Below are 27500 nucleotides of genomic sequence, written 5' to 3'. Positions count from 1 at the left end.
TTTCAAAGGCCCCGTGCTTAGAGTTCGGATACTAGCAGATACACCGCTGAGCATTACCCTGACAATTACTGTTCCCTCAAGGGATTCAAATCCTGATGTCCAGAGAAAGCAGCAACAACAGCCTACTGGTCCAGCCAGGCCTGTCCCACACAAACACTACATCAGAGAGGGTCGGCAATTGAGACGTGTTTCTTAATGGTGACATATCATGCCACTAGGTGTGAGTATGAGATAGACCAGTCTACCAGCCTACCCAGTGGACTACAGCAAACGTTGCTCATCTATTCGTCATACATCTAGGTTGACACACCCATTTGTGATATCTGAAGAAGCAGATTTTCAAAAAGGGAAAAATATTCTCTTTCCTTGTCTGCAGGGGAGGGACATAAACCTTTCCAGATCTTTTGACACTAGCTTGCATTCTCCTCAGTAATTAAATCCTTTGGTGAAATACATATTTTTTGGTTCTGTTAACAATGAATTCGGCAATCTTCTTTCTACATTCGTTCATGTACACAAGACTTACCTGGTTTTTGATAAATGACCTAAACATGAAGTTAACTGTTCCGTCGTTGTGTTTAGAGTATGCTAGGTCTGGTTCTTCATGGCCTGATGAACTATGACCAGTCCCTGAAGTTCCTGCAGAATGGCTTAAAGATGACGCTGAAATACAACGGCGCCTCATCACTCAAATGTGCACACAGGTGAGCTTCATAGCAAAAGTCACATTCAACACAACCCTATACTTCAGTCCGGTAGAATTTCATCTGCATAAAACCGTCATCATTAAGGAACTTACAGACACAGAAAATAACAATGAAACCAACTGAACTTAATATCAATCCTTCACAAAAACAACAACAAAGTTCTTGTTTTGTTGCCAGTCATCACCTGCTGGCCACGCTGCTGGAGAGCAGAGGAGACTATCGTCTGGCACTGCAGCATGAGAAGGAGGCGTACTCTCTCTACAGGAGTCAGGTATGTGTTGACTCCTTGTCCTCCTGGACATTGTCACGGCTCGGCAGTCCATGAACTGTTTGCCGGTCCTTTGATAACCAAACCAGGCAGGTGAGGACCATGACAGCACAAAGGAGAGCTCAGAGTACCTGCAGACTCTGACCAGGCAGGCTGTGATTCTACAGAGAGCTCTCAACCACATCTACAGCAACAAACCCAACGCCTGCACTCCCCCGCCAAAGGTAGGCTACCGCTGTATTCAGACATATGCAAGGGTGAAGTGTGGGCATATTGTACGTACGCACATGTTCATTTAACAATAACATATTATTAATCTCTCTCTCTCTCTCTCTCTCTCTCTCTCTCTCTCTCTCTCTCTCTCTCTCTCTCTCTCTCTCTCTCTCTTTTTGCAGTTTTCTACACCCAGCCTCCCCATGATCCTGCAGCAGCTCAATATAACGTGTGGCATTCTGTTCATACCACTGAGGTAATATCATTATTATTTAACTATATCTATAACTATTGTGCCATACTGTTTTTTACACCAATGGTTATATCTATGCAATGGGTGATTAGGTGAACGTTATTGTAAAATAGATCCACAACATACAGTAGTTCTACACTTGCCTTGCTGACTTCAATGTGTCATTGGTTTAGGCTGATCTCTCTCTGTGTTTGTGTTTCTAGTGAGAAACAAGTTGCAGATCTGAAGATTGAATTGAAAGGAGCGCAAACAGATCATGTGCACGGAGTGGGGCAATAGCACAAGACTATACAAAATATTAGTCAACCGTGGGCATTGCACGTCCAAATACTAATTCTTTAAATTAATAATATTTATTCTAATCTATTTTTCCTCATTATTCCTTTCAGTTGATCAAACTTGCTTAATAAAAGCAAGAACAAACAAATGTATTTGTGGCTCTTATATTGAAAAATGTGTTGTTGAGATGACCACTTTACGTCCCTTTGGTGGTGGGAATGTCTTTGATGAGGGGAAGGACATGAGCAATGATGGCATACTGTGGATAACAAATATATTTCAAGGATTTGTGTGAGCCCTTAAATGAACGCCCTGTACTGTGATGGTCTGAACCTGATATAAGTGTTTTTATATGGGACGGCAAGGGCATCACAGATCCAGTTTGATGCACTGGCAGCAAATCATCTGATGTATTTTATTAATTCTATTAATTTCCGCAAGCTCATTGATTCTCTGTATTAAAGGCATTGTGGGCACCTTTTACATATTGTTCTGGTCTGTGTTAATCGGGTTGAATTCTACCACATTCCAATAAATTGAAGTAGCATTAGTGTGATCTTCTTGCTGTGTGTGTGTGTGTGTGTGTGTGTGTGTGGGGGGGGGGGGTCCTGACAAAAACATCCCATTTGACTCTAGGCATATAGAAGATGAGTTCAGGTCGGAAACTGCCCATATTTTGAGTGTGGGTTGTGTTTTACCAGAGACTGACACACAGGCCTCACCGCTATAACCATGCAGCAGGATGGGCCTAGCGCCACATCACGTCAGGTGCAGTAGTCTGACTTCCCCACAGCCCACCTGTGGACATCATTTGGCCTGTCAGATGATCTATTCCAATTTGAAAATAGCCTCCCAATCCTGTAAAATAAATCCTATACTGCTGCACTCATACAACCCGAGGCCATTTTATCCGCCAGGTCTGGTTGAATACGAGGTTGCTTCCAGGTAGGCCTAAATAAAATATAAAGAATGAGTGGTTATTTGCCTAACCTACGAGAGGCTAAACAATTAAAAGTTAATTGCTTCTCAGGGTTAAGGCTTCACTGTCAGCTATTATATTTAAATAGATGCGCCATCGGTTACCACAAAGTTAGAGTCATTGGAGCCCGCGAGCGTGCGCGTGGATCGCTACCGCGCATCATCCAGCTCGCGCATATCCGGTCCGCGCCGCGCTGGAGGAGCGATGCGGCGATGCGGCGCAGCGGCGGCACCGAGGAGGAGGGACCTGACAGTCAGCCGGGTGGGATGTGAACACTCTCATTTCTAGATCAAACACAGAGTTTCCCATCGTACGTTTCGCTAGCGAAGAGGACTATGATACGCACTACTTGTCAGACAGTGAGTATGCAGTCTTTCACCTGTCTGGTGTTTCTGGGCTCCTTGAAGACAGTTGTTATTTCTGACGACGTTTCGCCCGCAGTCGTAGCGCTCTGCGCGCCGACCTCAAAATGGCGGAGAGGCCGACGCTAGGCTAACTACGCTAACTAGCCGCGTAGTAATAACACGAGCATCTAATGAGCTCCGGATCACATCATATAGAATTGTTCTGCTCAGTATGTGCATATATATTCTTAGAACCAAATTGCTACTGTGGGTTAGTGACATTCCGTGTAGCCCGACACTTGTTGTCTTAACGATCATAAATTTGATGCTTCGTCTATTTCTGGAAGTTGTGGCGACAGGCTAGCATGAAGTAAGCTAGCGGTAGCCCGCTGACAGTCGCTGTGGTCCGGTACATTTCACTGAGATGCACGTCATAGGATAAATTACATTATATTGCATATTATATTATAATATAGGTAAAGCTGTTTAATCAATCAATCGTTGTCTTGTAAATATACTAAATCGTTAAGGTCGGGAATAATAACACTTTATATCCAGAGAACCGTGATGCAGTCTCCAGTTTCTCCAGGGTATTGGTCGACAACCAGACCATTCCTAACATGCTTAGGTTGTTACTTGAAGGCGACAAATGTCACTTTATTAGGGGTGCATGTGGATCTAATCCCGGGCAGAGTGAGGTCCTGACAGGCCGGTGAACGTGTCCATGCTAAGCTAAGCTACAGCAGAAGGGCGTTGCTGAGGCGTCGCTGCAGCCGTGCCCTTGTGTCTGACGGCAGGACGCCGCCGCACAGCGGAGAGCCACACTCTGGATCCATTTGATTTCTGAGTGTTGTGCTTACTTTAAACTTTCGTCATCAAATGTGTAAGGTTTGAAAAACGACTATCTTAGCCAACAGGGTGGGAATCGGGTGGTGGACCTTCCTGAGGCCTGTTATTTTATTTAATCATTTAAAAAATGCAATGATTCATATTCCAGACGTCAGAATGACGAGTTTATTCAGGTACAACACGACTATTTGTTCATTTTCTTTGGGACGTAATGATTTATTAACCCGGCTAGTGGCCGGAAGGTGGAGTAGGTTATTGACCAGTAACTAGCAGACATCCCAATGGTCTCCGTTGTCTTGCAAAGATCACAGTACAATCCTATTGTATTTAACATTTGAAATATTGAAATGCAATCTGAGACTATATATGTAAAGTATCCCCCCCTAGCCTCTCCAACTAATACTAAACACACGTGTCGTATAGATTTGAATGTGTTTTCCTGGCTCTTGTAAGAGCACTTGAGTCAAGAAATTCTGCAACTGCAATCAGTAGTCTGCTTGTTAATTCAGATTTGAAAATTTTGGGCATGTTTCCTAGTAATTGCTTCATAACCTCAGGCTAGTAATCAAAAAACCTTCACGTGAACTATATTCTGTTTACGCTAGCCTACTCAAGCTATTAACAGACCAAAGCAGAATGAATTCCTGCATTGCTTTTGTTTGGCCTGTCTGCTCCTTTGGCCTGCTGAGAGATTACAAAACATGTCAAGCTTTTGAGGCAGACTAGTATGGGTCACGGGCCAAAACAAGCAGTTTTATTGGAATGATCCAAATGGTGGTTGATCAGCCATACAATCCTTATGATCCTCTGCTGAAAGACTCAGACATGGTCCCACACAAACTTTATAGATCGTGCTGAATTTTTAAATGCAGACTTTTGGATTACTGATTGCTCGGTAATGCCGCTATTATTGTATTCAGGGGTTGTATAGGTGTTTGCTAGCCTGGCTCCGCCCACCTAAGTACTTCCGCTCAATTTGAATTTCCCTTCAGTACTGGGTCTGGGTATGTTAGTGGGTTTTCTCTGTCTAAATTTTCTGCGTCCAATCAGCGAACAGAGGGAGTGGCTGAGATCAATAACGTTAAAGTCAGCTCTCGTTGACGGACATCTTCACGCACGGTGTTTGGTTTGTTTACATTCTGCGTGCAATGTGAGTCCCGGCCGAACGTTAGCGATTGGTTATGGTAGATCCAGAGTGGCACTGGGCAGATCCAATAGTTTTAAACTTCATCAGACACCCGCCTTCAAGTGAGTTAACGTTTGTCAATTGAGTAGGTCCAGACTCTTTACAAATGAAATGAAGTACGAGAGTCTGGTAGGACCATGCTAGGTGTGGGCTGCATGAGGCCTCATTGAGGTAGTTTTTTTTTTTTTCAATGCCTGGTCTGTCTGTGTGTTGTCCTGGGGCGAGACTCTAATCTTCAAAGTGCTCTGCTTGTGAAATGTGAAATGCTTAGCTGCTGTTTCTGCAGGTTCCTCCACGCATTCATTTTGTTGTGGCCCTAGTTGGACTGCACAGGGGGGCTCATGCCATGCACACATTACACTCAAGATGCCAGGGGAATTTCAAGCCCCTTACTCTTGTTTTTGAAAAGGAACAACATACTATCTGCCTCAGGCTGTGAAATTGCACCATGTGCAACCTTGAGGCATGGGCCCTTTGCCATCAGGAAGTCCTTCTGAAAGATGAGACTTAATAAGTGAAATCAAGAGATCCATATGTTCTGTTTTATGACATGCATCCATATTGTGTCCTATTGTGTTGCTATTCAGGATATGTAGGCTTTCACAAGGCAAAAGGTATTGTCTGTTCTCGCTGGGTGCTGCTTAAACAATTTTCTGAATTTAAATTAATTTAAAGTCTGAACTTTTTGATATAGCACAATTAAATTACTGTTGTGCAGTTATGTTCTAATGACTTGAATCCTGGGTATTCCTTTCAGTTAATGACTAATTCAATGGGATGTCATTCATTGAAATTGAACAAACTCATGCTATATGCTATGTATGTTCAGATGGTTTTAGCACAAATTCCGGCTAGATAAAATGAGGATGCATTATTGAAAATTTGACTTTGAATTGTTAATCTTATCTAATGTAAGTAATGTAATTATTCCATTTTAGCTTTTTGTCGGCTGGCTCACTCCAAACACTGATTAGCTGGCAGGCAGTGACATGCTCAGCTCTGGTCAGCTGCGTGTCTCAGCGCCCAAGTGGCGGGCTCGACCTGTCAGCTCGCGATTGTTTTCATAGCCCTTTGTCAGCTGCATGCTTCCAGGGCCAACATTCAAATTAGCCTATTATGTCATCTTTTCATAGCGGGGAGCCCTCGAAAAAAAGGCAATGCATAGACCAACTCGACTCCTGTAGTCCGGATGGCTAATTAGGGCTATGGTTTGCATTTCATGCACATAATAGGGGTAAATATGGCCGAGAACTAGAAAAACATTATCCAATAATAATGGTAAGAGCAGAATGATCCCTGGGCTGTTGCCGTCATCCATCATGGCTGTCTTCTTTTGGCTCTCTGATGCCTCTTTTAATTGAATGAGCTGGATTCAACCCATAGTAGGGTGTGCGTGCACAGAAAGACCCTCTACCACCCTCTTGTTGGCAGCTTGTTGTGGTTGAGGTCTTCTGTGTGGGGGGACTGGGGAGTTAATCTCCTTAGCTTTTGGTCTCTTCCAGCCCTGCTCAGCAGGCTGGGCCCTGTCGCTCAGACGCGCCTGTTCTGGTAGCCGGTGGCTAAGCTGCTTACTGTTAGCGCCGCGCCAGGTGCTGAGGGCGCTCTGGGCTGCCGTCGGTGGCTTCTGGATGACCTGAAGGCCGACGCTTTTATCCAGCTGCGTTGTCGATACTGTCATCCTACCAAATGTAGCTGGGCAAATGTAGCTATCAATATTGGGATGAGAAACTGAATATTGGAAGACGGAGGTAGCGGTTTGAAAGATATGGGATAAAACTATAGACACAGATTTATTGTTTTTATTTTTTCATACTATTCTAGTGTGAAATCAACAATAAATGCAGTGTTTCCCCCAGACCAGGTAGCAATGTGTGGTGGGGGGGGGTTAGGAGTGGACGTGGAGTCCTAATGGGGAGCGGAACGATATTTATTATTATTTTATTATTGAAAAATCGCTTAAAAGAAAGAAAAGCAGAATCAATTTGTGGCGCTCGGTGTTGATTCTGTGGCGCTGCGCCACACATTGGTCTATGTATGGGAAACACTGAAATGTATTCACATATTTTGATGAGGTCTAAAAAATGTACACCGTTGTCAGTTCTGACCATATCGTGGCCATTGTAAATGTCCCGCCCCAACCCGTTCCTTCAGATGACCACGTGGCCTGTGTGGTGTAAGCTGCAGTTCCTAAAGAGTAGCCAAGAGTCAGGCGAGGAGGTTCCTTGATATATTCATGAATTGTGTTCAGTCTGTAAATGTAAAGCTATAGGTCATAGCTTACAAGTAGAGGTCCTTTACATTGAATGCATTTGTTTGTTGCTGTTTGTCATGGAGCTAAAGGAAACTGTAGGTCACACATACAATGCTTTTCCATTTAGAGAAAAAGTCATAAACGGATTTGAATGGCACCAAGGTGGATCTTAATTGCTCTAGCCTGTGGATGGGTGTAACCATCACAGTTCGGTATCTTCGTCTTAGTCACCATGGTTATTCATGTTGTAGGATCCATAGTGGTAAACTACATTCATATACCTATAGTTATCCGTTATGTTTTGATCATCCATAGTGTTAAACTACCATAATAGACCTATGATTATCACTATCTGTTGAATTGATCATTCATCCCAATAGCAGTTGGTGCTACAAGCCAATATTAACTTGCACTGCGGTACGTTTATGGTTGCTTTTGATAGCATGAAAGTTTGAAGTTTTATCTCAATAGTTTGGTTTTGGAAACCACTCTCTATAGCCTAGTCATCGAACATGAAGGCCACCTCAAATACGATGGTCTCAGAACATGGCTGTATTGAAGAACGCACCCATCTGTCCCTATCCCCCTCATCCATCATCTGACCCTTGTGAAACGCAGTTAGTGAGTGGTAATTTGAACATGCACACCAGGGGTCTGTTAATATGGCACCATCCTGGAGCCCAGAACTCGGTAACCAATGAATTAAGCTGACAATTGCTTTAGCTTAAACTCTTGATCCCTATGGCAACATAGTGATGGGATTTTTGAGCATTTTCATTTTTACTGCTGCCTTTCTGTAGATCACCAAACCGAGGGCTGCATCAGACTTTGTCCATTCATGCTGGTTAGCTTTCTGATCCTGCTGTTCTGAAGCGGGGACACAGGGCGAGGCCCGGACTAGCAACTCACTATCTGCTGATGCTGAGAATAATGAACGTCCAAATGACCTTTTATCAGAGTCTTGCGTTTATCACGAGTAGTAAAATGAAGACATCTGCTGTCAACAAGTCTTCAGGTATCAGATATGTGAATTGAGAATACTATCTAATCTTGGCCTGGCATTTGACTGATCTCCCTCTTGGATTGATTTATTTGCGTTTTCTTGAATATCTGTTGGTCATACGCTAAGCAAGGATAGTGCAACACTTTATATCAGAATATAGGCAGGTTAGGATTCAATACAACAAGTGCTTACCTACTCATGAACAACACAATACCGCTACCCTATCTACCAATTAATTAAATAACCAGTTTTCAGAATGCAAAAACAATTGTATGAATCCATCTGCCTACCCCCTGACAAAACAATAGTTGTAATAGTTTCTCCTGGTTGATCTGTTTCTGAATCAGATGTTGGGCCATTGACTGGTGACTTGTCTCCGTGGACCATCGCTGACGGTCTGCCCCAGCTCCGCAGAGCCCAGTCTGTCCAGCCTTCCAGTTCCTTCGGGCGGACTCCAGACCTGCACACGTCCTAGACACAAGCGCCACCTTCCACCTCGTCCTCCCTCCCAGGGGAGAGCCGCGGGCCTGCCACCATGGTGCTGTCACAGAGGCAGCGAGACGAACTGTAAGCGCCCACTCACCCCGTTGCACACGTGCCACTGCACACATTACACTGCATACAGACGTGCAGAAGTCTCTGTACAGGCCTGAACACAAACAAGCAGAAGCGTGGCCGGACAGAAGCAGTGTTCAGTCAGTGTGAGTGGTGTCCTCACTCGTGGGCAACAGACACAAACACACTAGACGCACACAAGTCGAGACTAGCCTAGACGTACCATTGTCAAGATTACGGCAGCCTTGCTGTCAATCATCCATCTATGCTAGCCCCATCCTAAAAGCGGCAGTTCAATATCACAGCGTTTAGTCCCTGTGTTATCTGCGTTGTGATCGGGCTCTGCTGCCGCTGTGTAACCCTAGAGCCTGTGGGCCGAGTGACCTGCCTTCTGAGGATGCGTGGACGGGCGGCGAGTCAGTGTGAATATTTCATAGGCCACATGACAGGAGGAGGAGAGCGGGGGATGGGGGCAACCCAGAAAATCAAAGTGTACATTTCCTGGGCCGCCTCTGGTAGTTCCCATAGACGGGAACACTGAGCTATTCATTGTATGCCTCAATGGATGATATGTTGACCTGTTCTGTTGGTCAGCTGTCTCTTGTTCTTTGTCGATTCAATGAATTACTGGCAAAAAAAAAGACAATCAATCAACAATCAACAGACTGTTTAGTTAATTAGATGTGGTTGAAATATAATCAGGGGGCCAATGTGGTGGTTGAGCCGTTTCTTCAAGTACAACAAGGGTGGATTGCCACCGTGCTCATCAAACTACAGGCAGTCTGAGGTCCAGATATTAAACATTTACCAGTATTAAACATTTACCAGTAAGGTGGCAGGCTCTCATGTACGGCATGGTGAACATGGGCGTAGGGAAGGGTATTGGGGTACGCCTTTGGCAGGCCTCTTGATAGGGGGAATCGTTGCTTCTTTTGCATAAAATCCTTCATTCTATGCTAGGCATTTTGGTTTGAAACCCAATTACTCCTGGTTAGCGTTATTGCTTCTGCCCAATGGCCACTTATTGTCCCCCTAGCCATCCCTGGATGAAGTGTTGCTTCTCAAGGGCCTCTTCCTGTTCCCACTGCAATGGGCTGTGGGGTGAGAAGCACATGTGTACATGTTTACTGCTGTCCTCTGGTGGTGGCAACTCCTGCCAGAATTGGACTCAATTGAAAGTTATCACACTGCACATGGATTCGATATCAGCCTGTGAGGCAGCCATAAAACACAGGCTAAATATAGCACTTGGCGCTCATAAAATATTCACTCATCATCATGGGTCAAGCGACTGGACTTATGTCATTATGTGTGTGTGTGAATATTTTCACAGTGGCCCTTTTCAGTGCAGAGGTTAATCCCAGACATTTTAAGAACAAGGCATTTTTTGGTGATGTTTTACTGTTCCCTTGACTACAAAAACGGACTCTGAGATTTGAAGAAGTCGATTTCCTTCCCCCTGAAGGTGCAGCATTTCTCTGGTGCTGGTGCGGAGAATTAAGGTGGAGCTGGATAACCAGCTCTCCCATCGCTCAGAAAGGGTGTGGCTCTTTCTCTTAAGGCAGACTGGTCAACTTGCTTAAGGTGGAACTACTAAATTAAGAAAACACACTCATACCCCCCTCAAAATCCCCCAGTCAATGACGTATGTATTTCACTGTTTTTGTTCACATAATCCGATGAACAATATTCAGCAGTTAGATTTATATTTTTAAGTGATCCCCCTTTTCACTAATTTTCCCCAGAAACCGAGCGATAGCAGACTATCTCCGGTCCAATGGCTACGAGGAGGCCTACTCCACCTTCAAGAAGGAGGCGGAGATAGACATGGTAGGTGGAGCCCTCATGGTTAGGAGGTCAGGAGCGAGGACCGCTGCCCGCTGACCACAAGCTCTTCTTTCTGTCTCTGCCTGCAGAATGAAGAGGTAGATAAGAAGTACGCCGGCCTTCTGGAGAAGAAATGGACCTCAGTCATCAGATTACAGAAGAAGGTGAGCACTGTGTTTACTGTTTGCTGCTGTTGTCCACCTGCATCGCTCAATCCATCCGTACTGCGCTACCTTGCCACAGCGTTGCCGGACATTTCTTGACAAGAGAACCGTTTCTTGGGGCCAGTCTTTCTCCGTACAAGTCGTGTATTTATGAGCATGACTGAGTGGACCAGTGATGTTTGACCCCTGTGTACTGAAGGCTGAGTAGACCAGTGATGTTTGACCCCTGTGTACTGAAGGCTGAGTAGACCAGTGATGTTTGACCCCTGGTGTCGAACAGGTGATGGAGCTGGAGTCCAAGCTGAACGAGGCCAAGGAGGAGATGACCCATGGGGGCCCCGTGGGCCAGAAGAGGGACCCCAAGGAGTGGATACCCCGCCCGCCCGAGAGATACGCCCTGAGCGGGCACCGCGCACCGGTGACGCGCGTCATCTTCCACCCTGTGTTCTCCGTCATGGTCACGGCCTCCGAGGACGCCACCATTAAGGTACGACCGGGAACTGGCTTACATTCAACTTTGATGATTGAAAGTTGATGATTGAAAGTTCTCTCCCATCATTTAAACACTGTTACAGTGAAGTTATTGGATGGCACTCAAAGCAGAACATCAGCCTCAGGATGTTGTTGCATTGGGTAATAGGACACGGTTATTCTAACTTGAAACCAATTGCAGAGTTGGGTTTCCTTTCATATTGTAGCGTGCATATCCCCTGAAAGGCCCTCTTTGAACAGGGTGCTTCTCCTGTCAGTACGCCTGAGGGAGGCACTACCAAGCAGAACAAGAGCACTGCAGCACGTTGCTCTCTGTTCTCTGTGGATCTTGCCCCCTCGTCCTCTCTCTCGTCCGTCCGTCCCCCCCCCCTCCTTGTTTCCTGATCTTTCTGCATTGTCACTGCTCATTTCAGGAAGTAGTGCTGCGGCTGTTGTCGGAAGCAACCCTTGAGTAATGCACCATGGGAAAGGTCTTGATTTATTTCACAGCTACAGACCGTGTTATTGTCAGAGAGGGGCATGCATGCATTGCTAAATCAACACCATTTATTTAATCTAGAAGACGGGTGTATGTTTCCACTAGTCCAACTTTAACCGGATGATGTCACATTTACCTAAGGCAACATTTGCATAATGTGAGTCTGGAACTGCCCTCGGTGACGCCTGCTCTTTCAAATGGTTCATCCCTGTGTCTTTAGATTCCTCTCCCATTTGGCACCTCTGAACACAGCCTAGTTTAGCCCCAGGGAGCACCTCCGGGCAGGGGTCTTTATTAACCCACCCAGGCGGCTGGTTGGGCATATCCTGACATTATTTGATAAGGTGTTTCTGGTTGTTGTTAAAGGTTCTGCTGCCGGATGTATGACCAAGCAGCAGCATCATCAACCTTCAGCCAGGAGAGCTTCGCAGGCTACTTGTTTGAATGCTCTTAACTTTTGTGTCCCTCTACCTGGACGCTAATCATTCGTTTATTCTGGACCATGTCAAAACTTATTGATGTCATATTGTGCCTTCAGGTGTGCTGAAAATAGATCAACTAAATGTTCCTGGTATGAGCCATTACCATGTAGAAAAGGAACGTTTTCCTGAAGTAGAGGATCTAGTCAGTCATTTTAAAGGGATAGGGTTAGGATCCTGGTTGGAGAAATCTGTAAATCGGCGATTGCCTGACTTACCCAGATCAGGCGAGTGGTTTATTTCCAGAGCCATTGTTTGTGTCCCGAAGGCCTTCCCTTTCACTTCTACCGCAGCAAATCCTTCAATGGAGGAGTTGATGAGCAATGGAGTGGGCTGCTGTTGTTGCTCTTTCTGCGGTTCTGGTTGCTTTTGTATTGATCCAGAAGCGGGCTCTGACTCATGGTCTGCTTTCACCAGGTGTGGGACTATGAGGCGGGGGACTTTGAGCGGACCCTGAAGGGCCACACAGACTCTGTGCAAGACATCTCCTTCGACCAGACGGGCAAGCTGCTGGCCTCCTGCTCAGCAGACATGAGCATCAAGCTGTGGGACTTCCAGGGCTTCGAGTGCATCCGGACCATGCATGGTGAGACACGCCCGCACGCCCGTAGCCACATGGCAGCCATCTTGGTTTTAATGGCTAGCTGTTTGGGGTAATTCAGTGTGGGATTACACATTCAGTTCCCCTGACCAGGTAGGGTGAAAAACACGCTCTGCTATGCAATCAACTGCTGGCCCATCTGAAACCAATTACAAAATACACATTTCAACTTGTAGGATTGTTATTAAGTTGCAGATAAGAAATTAGTTAACTGTTCAGACTGAAGCTCAGGGCTGAATCCTCCCTCGTCTGAGTCCTGGTTGGGGAGAAGGCTGATCTGTCCCTATGGTGAACACGCAGAAGAGTGACCGCCCCGTTTGCTTTTTTTCCTAGGCCACGACCACAATGTGTCTTCTGTAGCCATCATGCCCAACGGAGACCACATCGTGTCCGCCTCCAGAGACAAGACCATCAAGATGTGGGAGGTGGCCACTGGGTGAGTCAGGCTGAAGCGCCGCAGACAGGCCAGACGGCAGTCACACCGTTTGAACCACTGGAACGGACAAATCCTGTGACTTCCTTCATCAGCTTTTATGTATTTAATAAAGGTGCATTAAAGTCGGACTGATGAGCAGCGCGTCTCCCCCCCCCCCCCCTCCCTCCAGCTACTGCGTGAAGACATTCACGGGCCACCGGGAGTGGGTGCGCATGGTGCGCCCCAACCAGGACGGCTCCCTACTGGCTAGCTGCTCCAACGACCAGACGGTGCGCGTGTGGGTGGCCTCCTCCAAGGAGTGCAAGGCGGAGCTCCGGGAGCACGAGCACGTGGTGGAGTGCATCGCCTGGGCCCCGGACAGCGCCCACCCCACCATCCTGGAGGCCACCGGCTCCGAGGTGGGCCCCCTCTCTCGCGCCGCACGCAGTTAGGAGCCAAAAGGCTTTTTGTAGACACCACGATTCAACCTGATGGAGTGTTTCCATACAGAAGGCATCTGACCTTGATAGGACCGTTTTATTTATTCAAAGTCTGTTGCCCCCTGGTTCTGTGTCTTGAACACATGCAGCCAACCCACCAAATGCATCATCTAATTAGGGGTGTGCCAAATAATCGTCATGACGATGCATCGCGATTCTAATTTTCACGATCTACTGCATCGATTGTTGACGCCAAGAATCGATTATTAATTTAAAAAAATGAATAAAAAAAAAAAAAAAAAAATTATTATTTTTTTTTTAGATAGTTTTATAAAGCCTATTCACTTTTTGTGGCATCAGTTTGTCCTCTTATGTTTATGAAATGATATTGTTGTTATAATGGCAGCTACTTCCAAAAGGGGAAATGTTTGAATGTTTTCATTTCATTGGTTTAAAGGACCACTGAGGCCATGTAAACGGCACTGATTATCCTTATTTTGTTATTTTAAGTTTTATAGATCCTTAGCACTTCTTGTCAGTGTATCCAGTAATAGTCGTTTCAATAAATACAGCTATGTATGAATTGAGTTGCTTTGAGTTATCAATTGAACACACTATCCAGATCATACACAGCCAGTCAGCCACTGGTAATGGCTTAATTTTTTTTTAACAGTGTTCAGTGAAAATTCGCAATGCATCGCAATGCATCGCAATAATTCAAGTATCGCGATGCATCGTGATAGAATCGCATCGTGGCATGTGAATCGTGATACGAATCGAATCGTGACTTCTTTGGCAATACCCACCCCTACATCTAATGCACCTCTACCTTCCCAGAATAAGAAGAGTGGCAAGCCTGGGCCGTTCCTGCTCTCGGGCTCCAGAGACAAGACCATCAAGATGTGGGACGTCAGCACCGGCATGTGTCTCATGACGCTGGTAAGACCTCTGATCTGCACCCTAGACACAGGACACTGTTCCTCTGGATAGAGCTCTGTAACACACAGGACACTGTTCCTCTGGATAGAGCTCTGTAACACACAGGACACTGTTCCTCTGGATAGAGCTCTGTAACACACAGGACACTGTTCCTCTGGATAGAGCTCTGTAACACACAGGACACTGTTCCTCTGGATAGAGCTCTGTAACACACAGGACACTGTTCCTCTGGATAGAGCTCTTTAACACACAGGACACTGTTCCTCTGGATAGAGCTCTGTAACACACAGGACACTGTTCCTCTGGATAGAGCTCTGTAACACACAGGACACTGTTCCTCTCTCTGTCCTAGGTCGGCCATGACAACTGGGTGCGGGGAGTCGTGGTGCATCCCGGCGGCAGGTTCATTGTGAGCTGCGCTGATGACAAAACCCTGCGAATCTGGGACTACAAGAACAAGCGCTGTATGAAGACCCTGTGTGCCCATGAACACTTTGTTACCTCTCTGGGTGAGAACCGCACGGACGACAAGGCTCACACCGCCTGCCTCACGCGTCTCCTGCATCCAGGCACTGCCTGTGGTCCAGAGGACTGTGCCTTTTGTAGCATGTAGAGATGTTGTTTGTGATCGTGTCCACTAAACGTCTCTCTCTCCTGCAGATTTCCACAAGAGCGCCCCCTATGTGGTGACGGGCAGCGTCGACCAGACAGTCAAAGTCTGGGAGTGTCGCTGAGGCCGATGTCGATAAACCCCGCCCTACTCCGCCCAAACCCCGCCCGCTTTCCAGCGTAACCCCCTCCAACCCCGCCCCCGTCCAGCCTCCTGCACTCCCAACCATAGTTAACCTTCCCCCTCCCTCTACTATTCCAGCTCTATCAACATGACTATTGTCCTTTTATGTAAATTATTCTGGATGTAGGGTACGCTTAATAAATGTCACGCAACCTCTTGACACAAGAACACACACACAGCAACAGAAGTATTCCTTGCATGGTGAATCAAATGGAGAAGAAAAAAAAGAATTGTATACTGTTGAATTTGCCTAATTTGCATACCGTCGTCATGACTCCAGAGGGGTCCAGGGTTAAATGTATCTGTGTCCGGGTAACTGACAAGTTGAGCACGAAAAAAAATACAATCTTGACCCGCCGTGGCTGAAGAGTTTAGGTTGCAGTTTTTTTTTTTTTTTTTATACATCCCAACCTCCACTGTGGGGTCTGTCGTCGCAGCGGGGGGGCTGGAGACGGAGACCACAGAGAGGTTTCGGTCCTGGTCTGTAGTACACCGCCTGGTCTGTAGTACACTGCCTGGTCTGTAGTACACTGCCTGGTCTGTAGTACACTGCCTGGTCTGTAGTACACTGCCTGGTCTGTAGTACACTGCCTGGTCTGTAGTACACCGCCTGGTCTGGAGTACACCACCTGGAGGTGGAAAATGGATCATGCTTTAGCCCCCATCCCCGTAGAACACATGCGTTTCTTTCCAAAAGCGTGTGTATGACTGCGTGTGTGTGTGTGTGTGTGTGCGCGTGTGTATTCGTCTGTGTGTATATAATGACAGGGCAAACGGTTTCCGCCAGCTCTTCTCTGATTGGACAGGACGTGGCACAGAGGAGGGGGAGAAAGGAGAGCTTCTGGCTCTGTTGGTTCCTCTATAGTGAGAGCGTGTGTAGTAGACACTCACGGACCTTAAATATCCCTATGCTGCTGAGTAGACACAGGTGTGTTTCACAGAGGTCTGCTCACCTTTTTATGAGCTGTCGATGTGTGAGTGTTTGCCCCCCACCCAACCCCCCCCCCCCCCCGTCCTGTTGCTCGCTCTCTTTCTGCCTTGTACGCCCGTCACACTCCCTCACGGGGAGGACGTTCTGCTTTCTGTGGTCCCACTGCTCTTTACACACACGCATACACTCAGAAATGCACATACACTCACAATACATTTTGTGTATCAATATATCTGGATGTCATTGTTTGCAACATAATGAAATAAAAAATCTGTAAATGTAACGTTTCGTGGTTCTGGCGTCTCTTTTAAAAGCGATATGCTGTAGGTACTCGGGGAAACTTTAGTAGCATGATACTACACCTGTTTGTTAGCATGGAGGCACTCTGCACACAGACCGTTGTTGGGGGAAGGTGAAACTGAAGTGTGTTTCTTAGCACGTCTGAAGACTGCGGCTGACCTGCCACCCCTCATCCACCTGCAGCGTCTGGTGGCTGGCAGCAACGCTAGCTCTGGCTGTCTGGAGCAGCGGGGAAGTAAGGCGAGAGATCAAGAGGCAGATGGAGAGTGAGGCTACCTTATCAATTATGTAGGCCCCACACACACACCTGTTGACCAGCCCCGAGGCTTTTAGTCTCTTAATGTCCCCCTCTGTATCCCGGCAACGGTCGCCAGGGCGGCAGTTACCACGGCACTGACTGCCCCCACGTCAACCCGCCCAGATGCTGGGGAAGGAAGCCGGGTCTCCAGCTTGGCTGCTAGCTGGAGAAAGGCGACCACGACATCTCAGACTCAACTAAACACGGGTCGGTCATCAAGCCCTGCCTTTCGTGTTGGTTTGTAACTATCGGTCTGTCAGCTTGAGCTTGAATGACGATCTCTTTGGAAATGCTTGTAGGTTAAAAGCACCTTCCTCATTTCAAGTCGACAGCCAAGAGAAGTCTCACATGGGGGATGGGGGGAACGGTCCAAGGTCATGTCTCAGCCGTCATGTCTCTGGCCATTCCTCTGAGAGGAATTATGTGTGTGAAACTCGTATCATTTAAGTGTAAAATAAACAGCTACCTGAATACTTATAGTACAGGAACGTGCCAATGTAGGTTTGTGTCAGTGTCACTGGCTAAACGCAGATCCAATAATAGGCCCTTGTGAGCTCAATGTTTATGTAGAAATGTTTCCATCTACAGGCCGACAGTAGCAGGACACACGTTCCGTATTCCGTGTAATTTGGATATATGTCCACAGGGAGCACTAGATCAATTTTGGACTTCATGTTTAATGAACACATACACACACGATAACTCAATCGTTTAAAGATGTTTTGTTCCTTGACTTGAAGGAATATTATTATGTTAAACGAGAATAGATAATATGTTATGTTAAAAATACTATCCTGTGCCAGCATTGTGGGAACATCATACAAACTAATTGGTAATGTGTCCGGGTAAATTACATATTTACAGTATATGTAAATAAAGAAGTGTGTGTGTGTGTGTGTGTGTGTGTTTGTTTATGCGTATGTTTGTGTGTGTGTGTGTGTGTGTGTGTGTGTGTGTGTGTGTGTGTGTGTGTGTGTGTGTGTGTGTGTGTGTGTGTGTGTGTGTGTGTGTGTGTGTGTGTGTGTGTGTGTGTTTGTTTATGCGTATGTTTGTGTGTGTGTGCGTGTGTGTGTGAGACTGTTTGTCTGATGTCCACGTGCAACTCGTCGCGCCCTTATAGTTTCGATACTTACGTCACTTTGAATATAAACTTGATAGGTCTTCTGAAATACGATAACATGCAATAAAGAACGACACCAACACCCTTAACACTGGACGATTTAGGTCTGTAGAGAATAAAAAAACACATTATACGTTGCTTTCAGATGAATGCACTGTATTGCAACCTGTGTACGAAGTCACGCACGCTTTGCCGTTTGTGACACCACGCCCTTTAGTTTGACTGACGGGTATGGTCCCGAGACAGCAGGGTGGCTAGTCACGCTCTCGCCATGCAAATGAACCGAGCTCCGGACGGGCGGGTGCCCATGTGGACAAGCACCATGCCTTGTTGTTCTGAGCGCTCATTGGCCCACTGGCACTGATAGGTTTTAATGCGCTGCGGGCCAATGGAGTGCAGGATAGTACGGTTGGTGGATTACACGGACGGGATTTCCCTTCTGACCCATAAACAAATCTGACTGCCCGTTCAAATGAAAGTTGATGCAAGAAAGTAATCTATCGCATTGAGAAATTAATATAGCTTGCCCATAAAGTAGTCAACGTTTACAACACATTGGTATGTTGGGTTTTCAGATGAAGGGAACGATGTTGATCTCCTCGTCCGATCCACGGCGGGGGATTTGGTCCGGGATTTGATAGCGGCTGTAGTAACGAGGCGGTCTGGAAACGGGAGGGCGTGTCCTACACTCGGTACGAGGCGCCTTGTTGTGTGTATTCCCGTGCTCGCATCGCCATCTTGTTGCGATCATCTTTTACGTATGCAAGGATTCGCCTTCGGTTTATACGTTTTGAAACTTTGCCGTTTTTTAACGGAAAGGGGGGGATTGTTTTACGCGCGTGGGCAAGCCGTGCACAAGGCCCTCCTGGGGCGCGCTGCTCGTCGTTGTTCCGCGGTCCCGGGAACCGGGTTACCGACCGAGGGGCGCGCGCGATGAGCATCGACATCCTCCTGGAAGCAGCCTGGTACCTGGATTGGGAAGCCCAGCAACACGCTGCACCCGGTGAGTTGGGATTAGCAGCTCGAACGAACAACCAGAGCATTTAGTGGAACCATGACCAGGCTGCCTGTTAACACATGTCGCTTGCAGAGCGGACCACTTCAGAGACCCCAATAGTCCGGACTAATGCAGCTCAGTTATTAAATTACCCGCGAGATGAGAACGGAATCCATGCGCTCCCCATCCTATGCTGTAAAATTGAGATTAGGGAGTCACAGTTGTGAGTCCGACCAGCAGGACGTGGTCTGAATGTCCTACCGACTGAGTGGTGGGGCTGACCTGCTGGACGTGGTCTAAAGGTCCTACTGAGTGTGTGTGTGTGTGTGTGTGTGTGTGTGGGTGTAAGGAACCATCACGTGAATGAGTGACAGGCGACCCTGGAATGTGGGATCGATACAAAGTAGCTGAGCATCCACCGTGGCTACTTTCTTGCTCAGGTGGAGATCTGACGCGCCGACGCACAGACCCAACAAGTAGGCTAATATGTTGGATCGGAATGGATGAGCCGTAAAAAGTTCGCTGCGTCTTATGTCGGAGAGAGGGGGAACCAGGGGTTGTTCCCTGGTATTAGGCGTTGGGGCGGCGGCGTCTTATATTGGAAAGGGGAAACCAGGGATGTTCCCTGGTATGAGGTTATGGGGCGGCGGCGTCGCGCTCTTTACGTAGCGTGACATGATGACGCGCGGGGCGGGGCCGCGGCGAGCGAGATCAGTGTGGGGGACAACCTGTCGTTCCGTCCGTCTATCGGTTCATATAAAACCATGAAGTCCAGACGGGACCGTGCGACCTCCGACCCGTCGTGGTAGACAACGGTGAAGATCGCTGTCGGCTTGGACCGTCTGGAGCGGGGCTTTCGGTCTCGCCCTTTGGGTGACGTGTCAGATCCCCCCCCCCCACTGAAGACCCGCCCCCGACTACCACGTGCACTCTACTGCTCTCCCTATTCGGCTCGCGGAGGGAGTCACAGGGTCATTTGGAATGAAGAAAGTAGGGCACCCCCCCCCCCAAAAAAATTATATTTTATCCGCTTCTTTTCCTCCATTAATGCAGAAGTGATGTAATTTAGTTTTGTGTGCATTTTCAGCGTGCAAGCCATCGACTAGACTTGCATTGTCATGGATAATGCGTCTTTAAAAGCTCACGTAATAGGACGTAAACCCCACTGACATGATGGAGCATTGGACAAATACAAATAAATTGCCATAATATCCACTCCCCGCTCAGAGTTACGTGCACGTTATAGCGCTTTATATGGAATAATACTATGGGGTTCTAATATGGCTGTCGCTGGAGTTCATGGCAACTGAGATCCTTTAATGCATAACAACATGCAATTGTTGGTTAATAGCGTTGTGTGTGGGGGTGGGGGGAGGGACCACTTGCACGTGAGCATGACTAAACACCTCGCAAGAGTAGTCTATGTTATTCAGCTTAAGAAGCGTAGCTATGGGGATCTGTATGTATGTATGTATGTATGTATGTATGTATGTATGTATGCATGTATGTATGTATGTATGTATGTATGTATGCATGCATGTATGCATGCATGCATGCATGCATATATATATATATATATATATCTCTCTATAATCCATTCCCTCCTCCCCCCAGAGGAGGACCAGCTCGAGCAGAGGGAGCTCTTTGCCCGGGAGGCGGAGCTACGGCGCTCGGAGGTCGTGACCGTGTCGGCCAAGACAGGCGGAGTCCACCCCCACCCGGTCGCCTGGGGCAACGAGCCCCTGCACCTGCAGACGTACCATGTCCCCGTGGTGGCCCCCCCTCCTCCTCCCCCCTCCCTCCGGGCCCCCCTCGTCTCCCCTGTCCTGGTCCCCGTCCTCACACCCGCCCCCTCGCCGCTGCGTCCCGCCGTCGCTGCGGCCGCCTCCATCGCCGTGGCGACACCCATGCTCAACGGCTCCTCCCCCTCTCATCACCTCCAGCTGCAGCAGCTTCCGCTTCCTCTGCCGCTCGCCAGCGCTAGCCCCCACCCCCTGCTCTCCTCTCCAACTATAAAGTTGGAGCCCGCCTTCCAGCAGAACGGCGCTGTCCCGCCCCAGCTGCCCCAGCTCCAGTTGCCCTACCAGGCGGCCTTCAGCCCCCCCAGCGGGGCGGCGTCCCCCCTGATGCCCCCCCACTCGCCTGAGTCCAGGACCAACGGCCTGCTGGACGACATGCGGGGGGCCGACGGGAAGCGACGGCCGGGGGGGTGAGTCTGTCTGTCTGTCTGTGTGTGTGTGTGTGTGTGTGTGTGTGTGTGTGTGTGTGTGTGTGTGTGTGTGTGTGTGTGTGTGTGTGTGTGTGTGTGTGTGTGTGTGTGTGTGTGTGTGTGTGTGTGTGTGTGCGCCATGATAATACACGGTCCAAATCAAGTACTTATGTTGATACATATTTTTTTGACCAGCCAATTGTGCGCAAAAGTTGAGTGAATTGCTATTTTTCTATGTGTGTTTGTTTGTCGAGTTGTGCGTTAGCCGCTGACCACAGCATGTGTCTGTGGGGGTGCTAGCAGGATACACTTGTCCCCTGATAATGTCATGTTAAGTCCACTCTCAAGGGGAGGTATCCAGTTGGATTGTGTTTGAGTTAGACTGTTGCTCGGGGTACTCAGTGATCCCGTCTTGTGTAGAAGTGTTGACCAAACGATGGCTATAGAGGGGAGGGCTGCCTGGCTCCTGGGAAGGTCTACACCGCTACACACACAGGACTCCAGTCTTTGGTTCCCCGTGTCACATCGCTGTAGGGTTAGGGTTAAAAACTTTGCCAAATTAAATATGACCGTAATATATATGTTTTATATGTGTATCGGTAAATTACGGCAAAATGGCTCAATTTTCTTTTTTTTGAGATTACAATATTTTTGTAATCTTTTTTTGATTTGGTCGAGTGTGTGTGTGTGTGTGTGTGTGTGTGTGTGTGTGTGTGTGTGTGTGTGTGTGTGTGTGTGTGTGTGTGTGTGTTGTGAACATGTTGTGATGATAACGTCCTGTTCGTGTTCCAGGGCGGGAACACGCGAGGTGCACAACAAGTTGGAGAAGAACAGGTTGGTGTCCCCCTGGGGGGGGGGGGTACAAGTGTTGTTAGAATGGTGGTGGTGGTGGGGGGGGGGGAGGAAAGGATGATTTAATCCATTTGGAACGTGATCCTTTGCAGATGTGCTAACATGTGCTGGTCAGATGAAGTCATAAAGAGCCCTAACCTACTTATTCCTGGGTGCGTGATGGAGGTGTCCAGCCAGTCACCTGTGTGCCCATGTCACCCCCCCCCCCCCACCAGACGTGCTCACCTGAAGGAGTGCTTTGAGACGCTGAAGAAGAACGTTCCGAACGTGGACGAGAAGAAGACCTCCAACCTGAGCGTCCTCCGTGGTGCGCTGCGCTACATCCAGGTACGCCCACCTCTTCATCCCCAAGTACCCCGGCACCAGCCGAGCCCCTCCCTCCCAGGTACAAAGACGTCGTAAGGCATTTCAACTCATGGGAAAGTAGTCGTGTGGCACCTCACTAGAAAGATTAGATTCTCAACTTTTAGTCTATCATAAGCCTCGTAAGCTTACCGACAGACAGTTCCAACCCCAAACAAAATAAGAAACATGCAACAACAAGAGTTATGAATTTCATAACTATGCCTTCAATCAGATCACGTGTCCTTTCGTCGCCATCTATAGGCCGTATGGTGTTATTGTTGGACTTCCCATACTTTCAATACAGGGGTCAAATTTCAAAATCGTACAATAGGTTTCCAAGCAATCCACCCGCTTGTGTCTCATTACGTTTATATTGTCATTTTTGCATTGGTTTGCATTTGATTTATGTTTTTATTTTGAGATTTTTCCCAAACCTACTTCTACTAAGACCTCTATCTTTGCTACCAACTGATAATGACTAGATGGTATTCACTCTAAATCATGACATTTATTCCAGAAGAAAATAAATCTTCCACCTCTGCTGTGTTCTATCTGTATTCACTCTAACCAAGTAGTATCCACATTGATTATTTCACTTGCACACATATCTCTTATGTTATCTTTAGTTTGGTACCAAATGACAAATTGTAGCCCTTACAGTTGTGGAGATATCTCTTGTTATTTTCAGAAATAGGCCACACATGTTTGCCTTGAAACCTTCAACTAGCGTTGCTCACGAGGATGCCGTGCCGATTAGTGTACTTGGTTGTTGGTTTGGAGACAGACAGTCCTGAGAAGCGAGATGTTCAAGAACCGTAACACATATCCAGAGTAGAGCTCAGCACCTGGGTGGAGGCGAACAGCACCTGAGGGCTCTGATTCATAGTGTAGTGTCTGATTCATCCTTTTGTTTCTTCGGTTTTGTAGCCGGTAAGGGGCAAACTAAAACGGTCATTACTGCGCTCAGGCAGACATGTAGTCTGTAGTTATGTCATGTGAAAAGTAGTGAGTTGCTGACTCATGAGGAAACAGCACATGGGGGGGGGGGTTTGTGTGTGAGGCTGGGCTGCTCAAGGCTTCTGATACCGGACGTATATGAGTTCATTCATCCGCTTTCTGTGGAGAGAATGAGGCTTTGGAGCAAAAGAAAAAACATGATCGGTCGGTGCTGCAGGCTTTCTCCACCTGCAGTTAGCCCCAACAGAGCCCATCCAGCCCGCCATCGATACCACAACATGTGTGTCCTCCCTAAACCTGTCGGGTTTAATCAGTGGTTATACCGTCAGGTTACAGGAGGTACCCGTGTTAACACCCACCTACACGTCACATTCCACTAGGCTCTGTTAGGCCTCTTTGTTTGAAGTATTTCTCAATGAATACTAAATAAAAGTTGATTTAAATCCTTCTTTCCTCCCCGACAAGACAAAATGATGAGCAGGCATGAGGAGGATAAATAGAAATGATTCCCCAGCGACAGATTCTTCCCTTGTGATCTGGTCCTGTGCTCTCCCCCCTCCCCCCTCCCCTCCCCAGTGCGTCTCTCCAATGGTAGCGGAGGCACATGGCTAGAGTGAGTCTGGTGATGTCATCCCCTGGCAGCAGCAGGGGGGGGGGGGGGGGGGGGAGAGAGAGACACAGGACCCCCGTCTGACACCGCTTCATGGTCCACAGCAGGTCGATCGTACGGATAGCGCTCTCGCGTCGGGCTGCCTCTCTGCTCCTCTACTCCCACCTGCTTCGTTCTGGTCCTCTATCACTCCCCCCGCCTGCTCCCCCCCCGAGAACTCCGGTAACCATAGCAACAGGCGTGCACTGCATCACACCGGTCCCCCTTGTGTTTACTGGAGTGTGTGTGTGTGTGTGTGTGTGTGTGTGTGTGTGTGTGTGTGTGTGTGTGTGTGTGTGTGTGTGTGTGTGTGTGTGTGTGTGTGTGTGTGTGTGTGTGTGTGTGTGTGTGTGTGTGTGTGTGTGTTGGGAGGGGGGGAGCTCCTTGCCAATTAGATTGCCCCTTAAATTCCCCTTATAATCTGCCACCAATCACGTCCAAATCCTCGGGAACCTGGTCGCCATGGAAACCTTAGGCAGCTGATGTGGTGCTGCCGCAGAGACGTGGTCTTTGAGGGGTCAGATGAACCAGGCTCCACAAGGTCACTGAGGGGTCAGATGAACCAGGCTCCACAAGGTCACTGAGGGGTCAGATGAACCGGCCTTCACTAGGTCACTGAGGTCACTGAGGGGTCAGTTGAACCAGGCTTCACTAGGTCACAGAGTCAGCCGATACTTGTGTATAATGTTGTGATTTGTCGCATGACTCTCCCAGACTGGGGACATGGGTCCTCTTGCCCCCTCTCTCTTTCCTGGGTGACTCTCATCCTGTTCCTCCTGGCCTCTAGAAACAGAGCTCTGTCCGCACTCGGCCCTGACAGAGTGTGTTGCATGACGCCGATTGGTTGAGACAAAGGACAGTCACATAGCTCCTCCCACTCTGAGCTCTTCCTGTGCGTTCACACCAAAGGCTGTAAAAGATGCAAAGTCGCAGACTAGCTCAAAACGCAGCGCTGTCCAAAATATTGACCACTCGTATCGCTCTTGCGATTTAGCTTTTCCATTTAAAGGAGCTGTGCTTTTTGCCTGCACGCTCGTAGTTGAGGCAAGTGTTGCTGCTGATGCCGAGCCACAAAAACACAAGATAGTCATACGTTTGGTCAATAGAAAAATAATAATAAGCATAAATACATGAAACACTGAATAACTAATTAATGGAGCGATTGCTTATATGCTAGATTATAGCTCAGTTGATCGCTATCGTGTGTGTGTGTGTGTGTGTTTGTGTGTGCCTGTGTGCGTGTGTGGTATTGTTTATTATGTAAAAGATCCGCTCAACGGGAGCATTTTGTCCACTCCGGCATAGCTCACAGCTATAAAAAATGTGTTCTTAGAAAACAACCGTGTGCACGCACATTTCTGCATACACTCCTGCACACACACTCCTCCACAAACACTCAGTCAGGAGCTAGTCTCCTGTCCTGGGGGAGTGGCTCAAAGGGAAACCAGAAGGGAGGGGTGGGATTTAGTTAGTTGGATCCTTTTTAAAAGCTCCTTCAAAGTTCTCCAGACTGCCGACCCCCGCTCTAATGATGACCTTTACTTAATTCACGTTAGATCCACCATATCTGTATAAGTGAGGGAACAGAAGAGACTGGAATACCTGGAAGCCCTTTGAATCCTCCGGTACTTTGGGTCATGCTGGACGTCTCCCCACCCCCCCCCCCCGCTCTGCAGACGCTGAAGCGCAAGGACAAGGAGTACGAGCACGAGGTGGAGCGGCTGACCCGGGAGAAGATGGCCTCGCAGCAGCGGCTGGCCCAGCTGAAGAAGGAGCTCGGCCCATCCATGGACGCCACGGAGATGGAGCGGGTCCTGAGGCAGACGGTCCAGCCCGAGGACGACCAGGTGTCCACCTCCACCGCATCAGGTAGGACCCCCCCCCCCCCCCCCCCCCCCCCCTCAGGTTGGACTCCCCCCTCAGTTAGGTCCCCCCCCTCAGGTAGGACCTCTCCCCCCTCAGGTAGGAACTCCTCAGGTAGGACCCCCCCCCCCCCCCCAGGTAGAACCTCCCCCCCCCCCTCAGGTAGGAGGGGGGGGGAGGACCTCACCTCACCCTGCCTCACCTCCCTCTCTGTGAGGACTCGGACCAGGGCTAGGTCGGATGAGTTCAGAGCGATGATGGGAGTCATTTGTAAGACATGTCCTACCCATCGGTCGGCTGTAGCGAGGGGAACGTGCTGTTTAACGTGTATAATACATATTGTAGAACTGGCTCTGTATAGGAGGACTGTTGTTTAGGGGGATGTCTTCCTGTGCAGCTAACCAGCTGTGGTTGAACGATGGTTTTGATGACAAATTTTGACCACATTTGTCTTCGTCTTCCATTTGATCATACGAAGTCTCATTTAGACAAGACGTCTCGTTTGAAAGGAAGTCCCGGCAAGATGGCCGACAAAAGTAAATCATGAAAGCCATAGACGACACCGCACCATGATATGACAGTAAGCTGGTGTGATGTAATGACCGGGTCTTTCTCTCCCCAGAAGGAGAAGAGGACTTGGACCAGGACTTTGAGGACGAGGACATGCCTGCACCCCTGCCCAGCGAGCCCCCCCCCATAGCCCCCCCACCCATCGTACAGGCCCACGCCCTTCTCACACTCCAGCCCGCACCCCTCCCTCTCTCCGGAGTGCTGACCACGCCCCCAATGGGAGGAGTCCCCGTGCAGTCCCAGGCCCCGCCCCCTCAGGCCATAGCGCCCGCCCCCCAGGCCATCGCGCCCCACCCCCCCCCGCAGCCCTCGGCCGCGCAGGCCCAGCCGTCGGTCATCGCCCACGCCGCCGTCTCCCACCCGTCCGTCATCCAGGCCGTCCACCACAAACACCTGACCCCCATCGCCCCCTCGCCCGGCCCGGCCCCCGCCGTGCCCCAGCCGGCGGCGTTGGCGGCGGCGGCGGCGGCGCAGCGCGTCACGGTGACGCACCTGGGCCCCGCGCTCTACCCCCAGGCCCTGACGGTGTCCCAGCACATCACGCACACCTTCACCCACCACCACCACCCCCACGCCACGCCCAACGGCCTGCACGTGAACGGGGGCCAGACCGCCGTGCTGGCCCCCCACCCACAGCTGGGGGGCCAGACCGCCCTGCTCAACCCCGTCACGCTGGTCAAACTCACTTGAGGGCCCGCGGGGCCGCGGGGGGCTAGGCCCTGGTCTGACGGTGGACCTCTAAGTAGCAGAACACGTCAGACATGGGACTGGAGGAACACATTTGGCCAGGGTTCTGTGGAAGGACCTGAAGACGTCCGCAGGCGGTGTTTTTGACCCTGGGCGACGGAGACGCCTTCTCTCGTGGTCTCCTCCTTCCCTCACAACCAGAAGCAC

The 27500-nt window shown here is 48.7% G+C and overlaps 3 protein-coding genes across 3 annotated transcripts in view; all 3 read left to right on the top strand.

The window, feature by feature from the left end:
* Positions 1–2189, top strand: part of LOC130385908 (clustered mitochondria protein homolog) — a 13737-nt gene extending 11548 nt beyond the window's left edge. The window contains exons 24-28 of the mRNA XM_056594678.1: positions 583–704; positions 885–978; positions 1065–1199; positions 1371–1444; positions 1645–2189. Of these exons, the coding sequence (XP_056450653.1) occupies positions 583–704; positions 885–978; positions 1065–1199; positions 1371–1444; positions 1645–1720 (501 nt within the window). The 3' untranslated portion in view covers positions 1721–2189. The remainder of the gene's footprint in view (positions 1–582; positions 705–884; positions 979–1064; positions 1200–1370; positions 1445–1644) is intronic.
* A 625-nt stretch (positions 2190–2814) lies between these two features.
* On the top strand, positions 2815–16784 carry LOC130385749 (lissencephaly-1 homolog B). The gene is made up of 11 exons (XM_056594425.1): positions 2815–3058; positions 8680–8899; positions 10633–10717; positions 10804–10878; positions 11159–11365; positions 12745–12913; positions 13262–13364; positions 13534–13762; positions 14621–14722; positions 15075–15231; positions 15383–16784. The coding sequence occupies exons 2-11, from the start codon at positions 8868–8870 to the stop codon at positions 15454–15456; spliced, it is 1233 nt and encodes a 410-aa protein (XP_056450400.1). The 5' UTR covers positions 2815–3058; positions 8680–8867; the 3' UTR covers positions 15457–16784.
* A 2011-nt stretch (positions 16785–18795) lies between these two features.
* The window catches only part of LOC130386696 (max-binding protein MNT-like), an 8869-nt gene continuing 164 nt past the window's right edge, over positions 18796–27500 (top strand). Inside the window, exons 1-6 of the mRNA XM_056595711.1 lie at positions 18796–19167; positions 20776–21370; positions 22163–22204; positions 22438–22549; positions 25850–26042; positions 26659–27500. The exon at positions 26659–27500 is cut by the window's right edge and continues 164 nt beyond it. Of these exons, the coding sequence (XP_056451686.1) occupies positions 19098–19167; positions 20776–21370; positions 22163–22204; positions 22438–22549; positions 25850–26042; positions 26659–27296 (1650 nt within the window). The 5' untranslated portion in view covers positions 18796–19097 and the 3' untranslated portion in view covers positions 27297–27500. The remainder of the gene's footprint in view (positions 19168–20775; positions 21371–22162; positions 22205–22437; positions 22550–25849; positions 26043–26658) is intronic.

Source organism: Gadus chalcogrammus, chromosome 7 (assembly GCF_026213295.1).
Source record: "Gadus chalcogrammus isolate NIFS_2021 chromosome 7, NIFS_Gcha_1.0, whole genome shotgun sequence".
In the NCBI taxonomy this organism is placed as follows: Eukaryota; Metazoa; Chordata; class Actinopteri; order Gadiformes; family Gadidae; genus Gadus; species Gadus chalcogrammus.
This window is presented reverse-complemented; position numbering and strand designations above follow the sequence as displayed.

Excerpts from the sequence above, each read along its gene's own strand:
- LOC130385749 (XM_056594425.1), top strand. The coding sequence starts at position 8,868 with ATGGTGCTGTCACAGAGGCAGCGAGACGAACT. Across the intron at positions 10,718-10,803 it reads AGGAGGCGGAGATAGACATG|AATGAAGAGGTAGATAAGAA; the intron begins GTAGGTGGAGCC and ends CTCTGCCTGCAG. Across the intron at positions 10,879-11,158 it reads TCATCAGATTACAGAAGAAG|GTGATGGAGCTGGAGTCCAA; the intron begins GTGAGCACTGTG and ends GGTGTCGAACAG.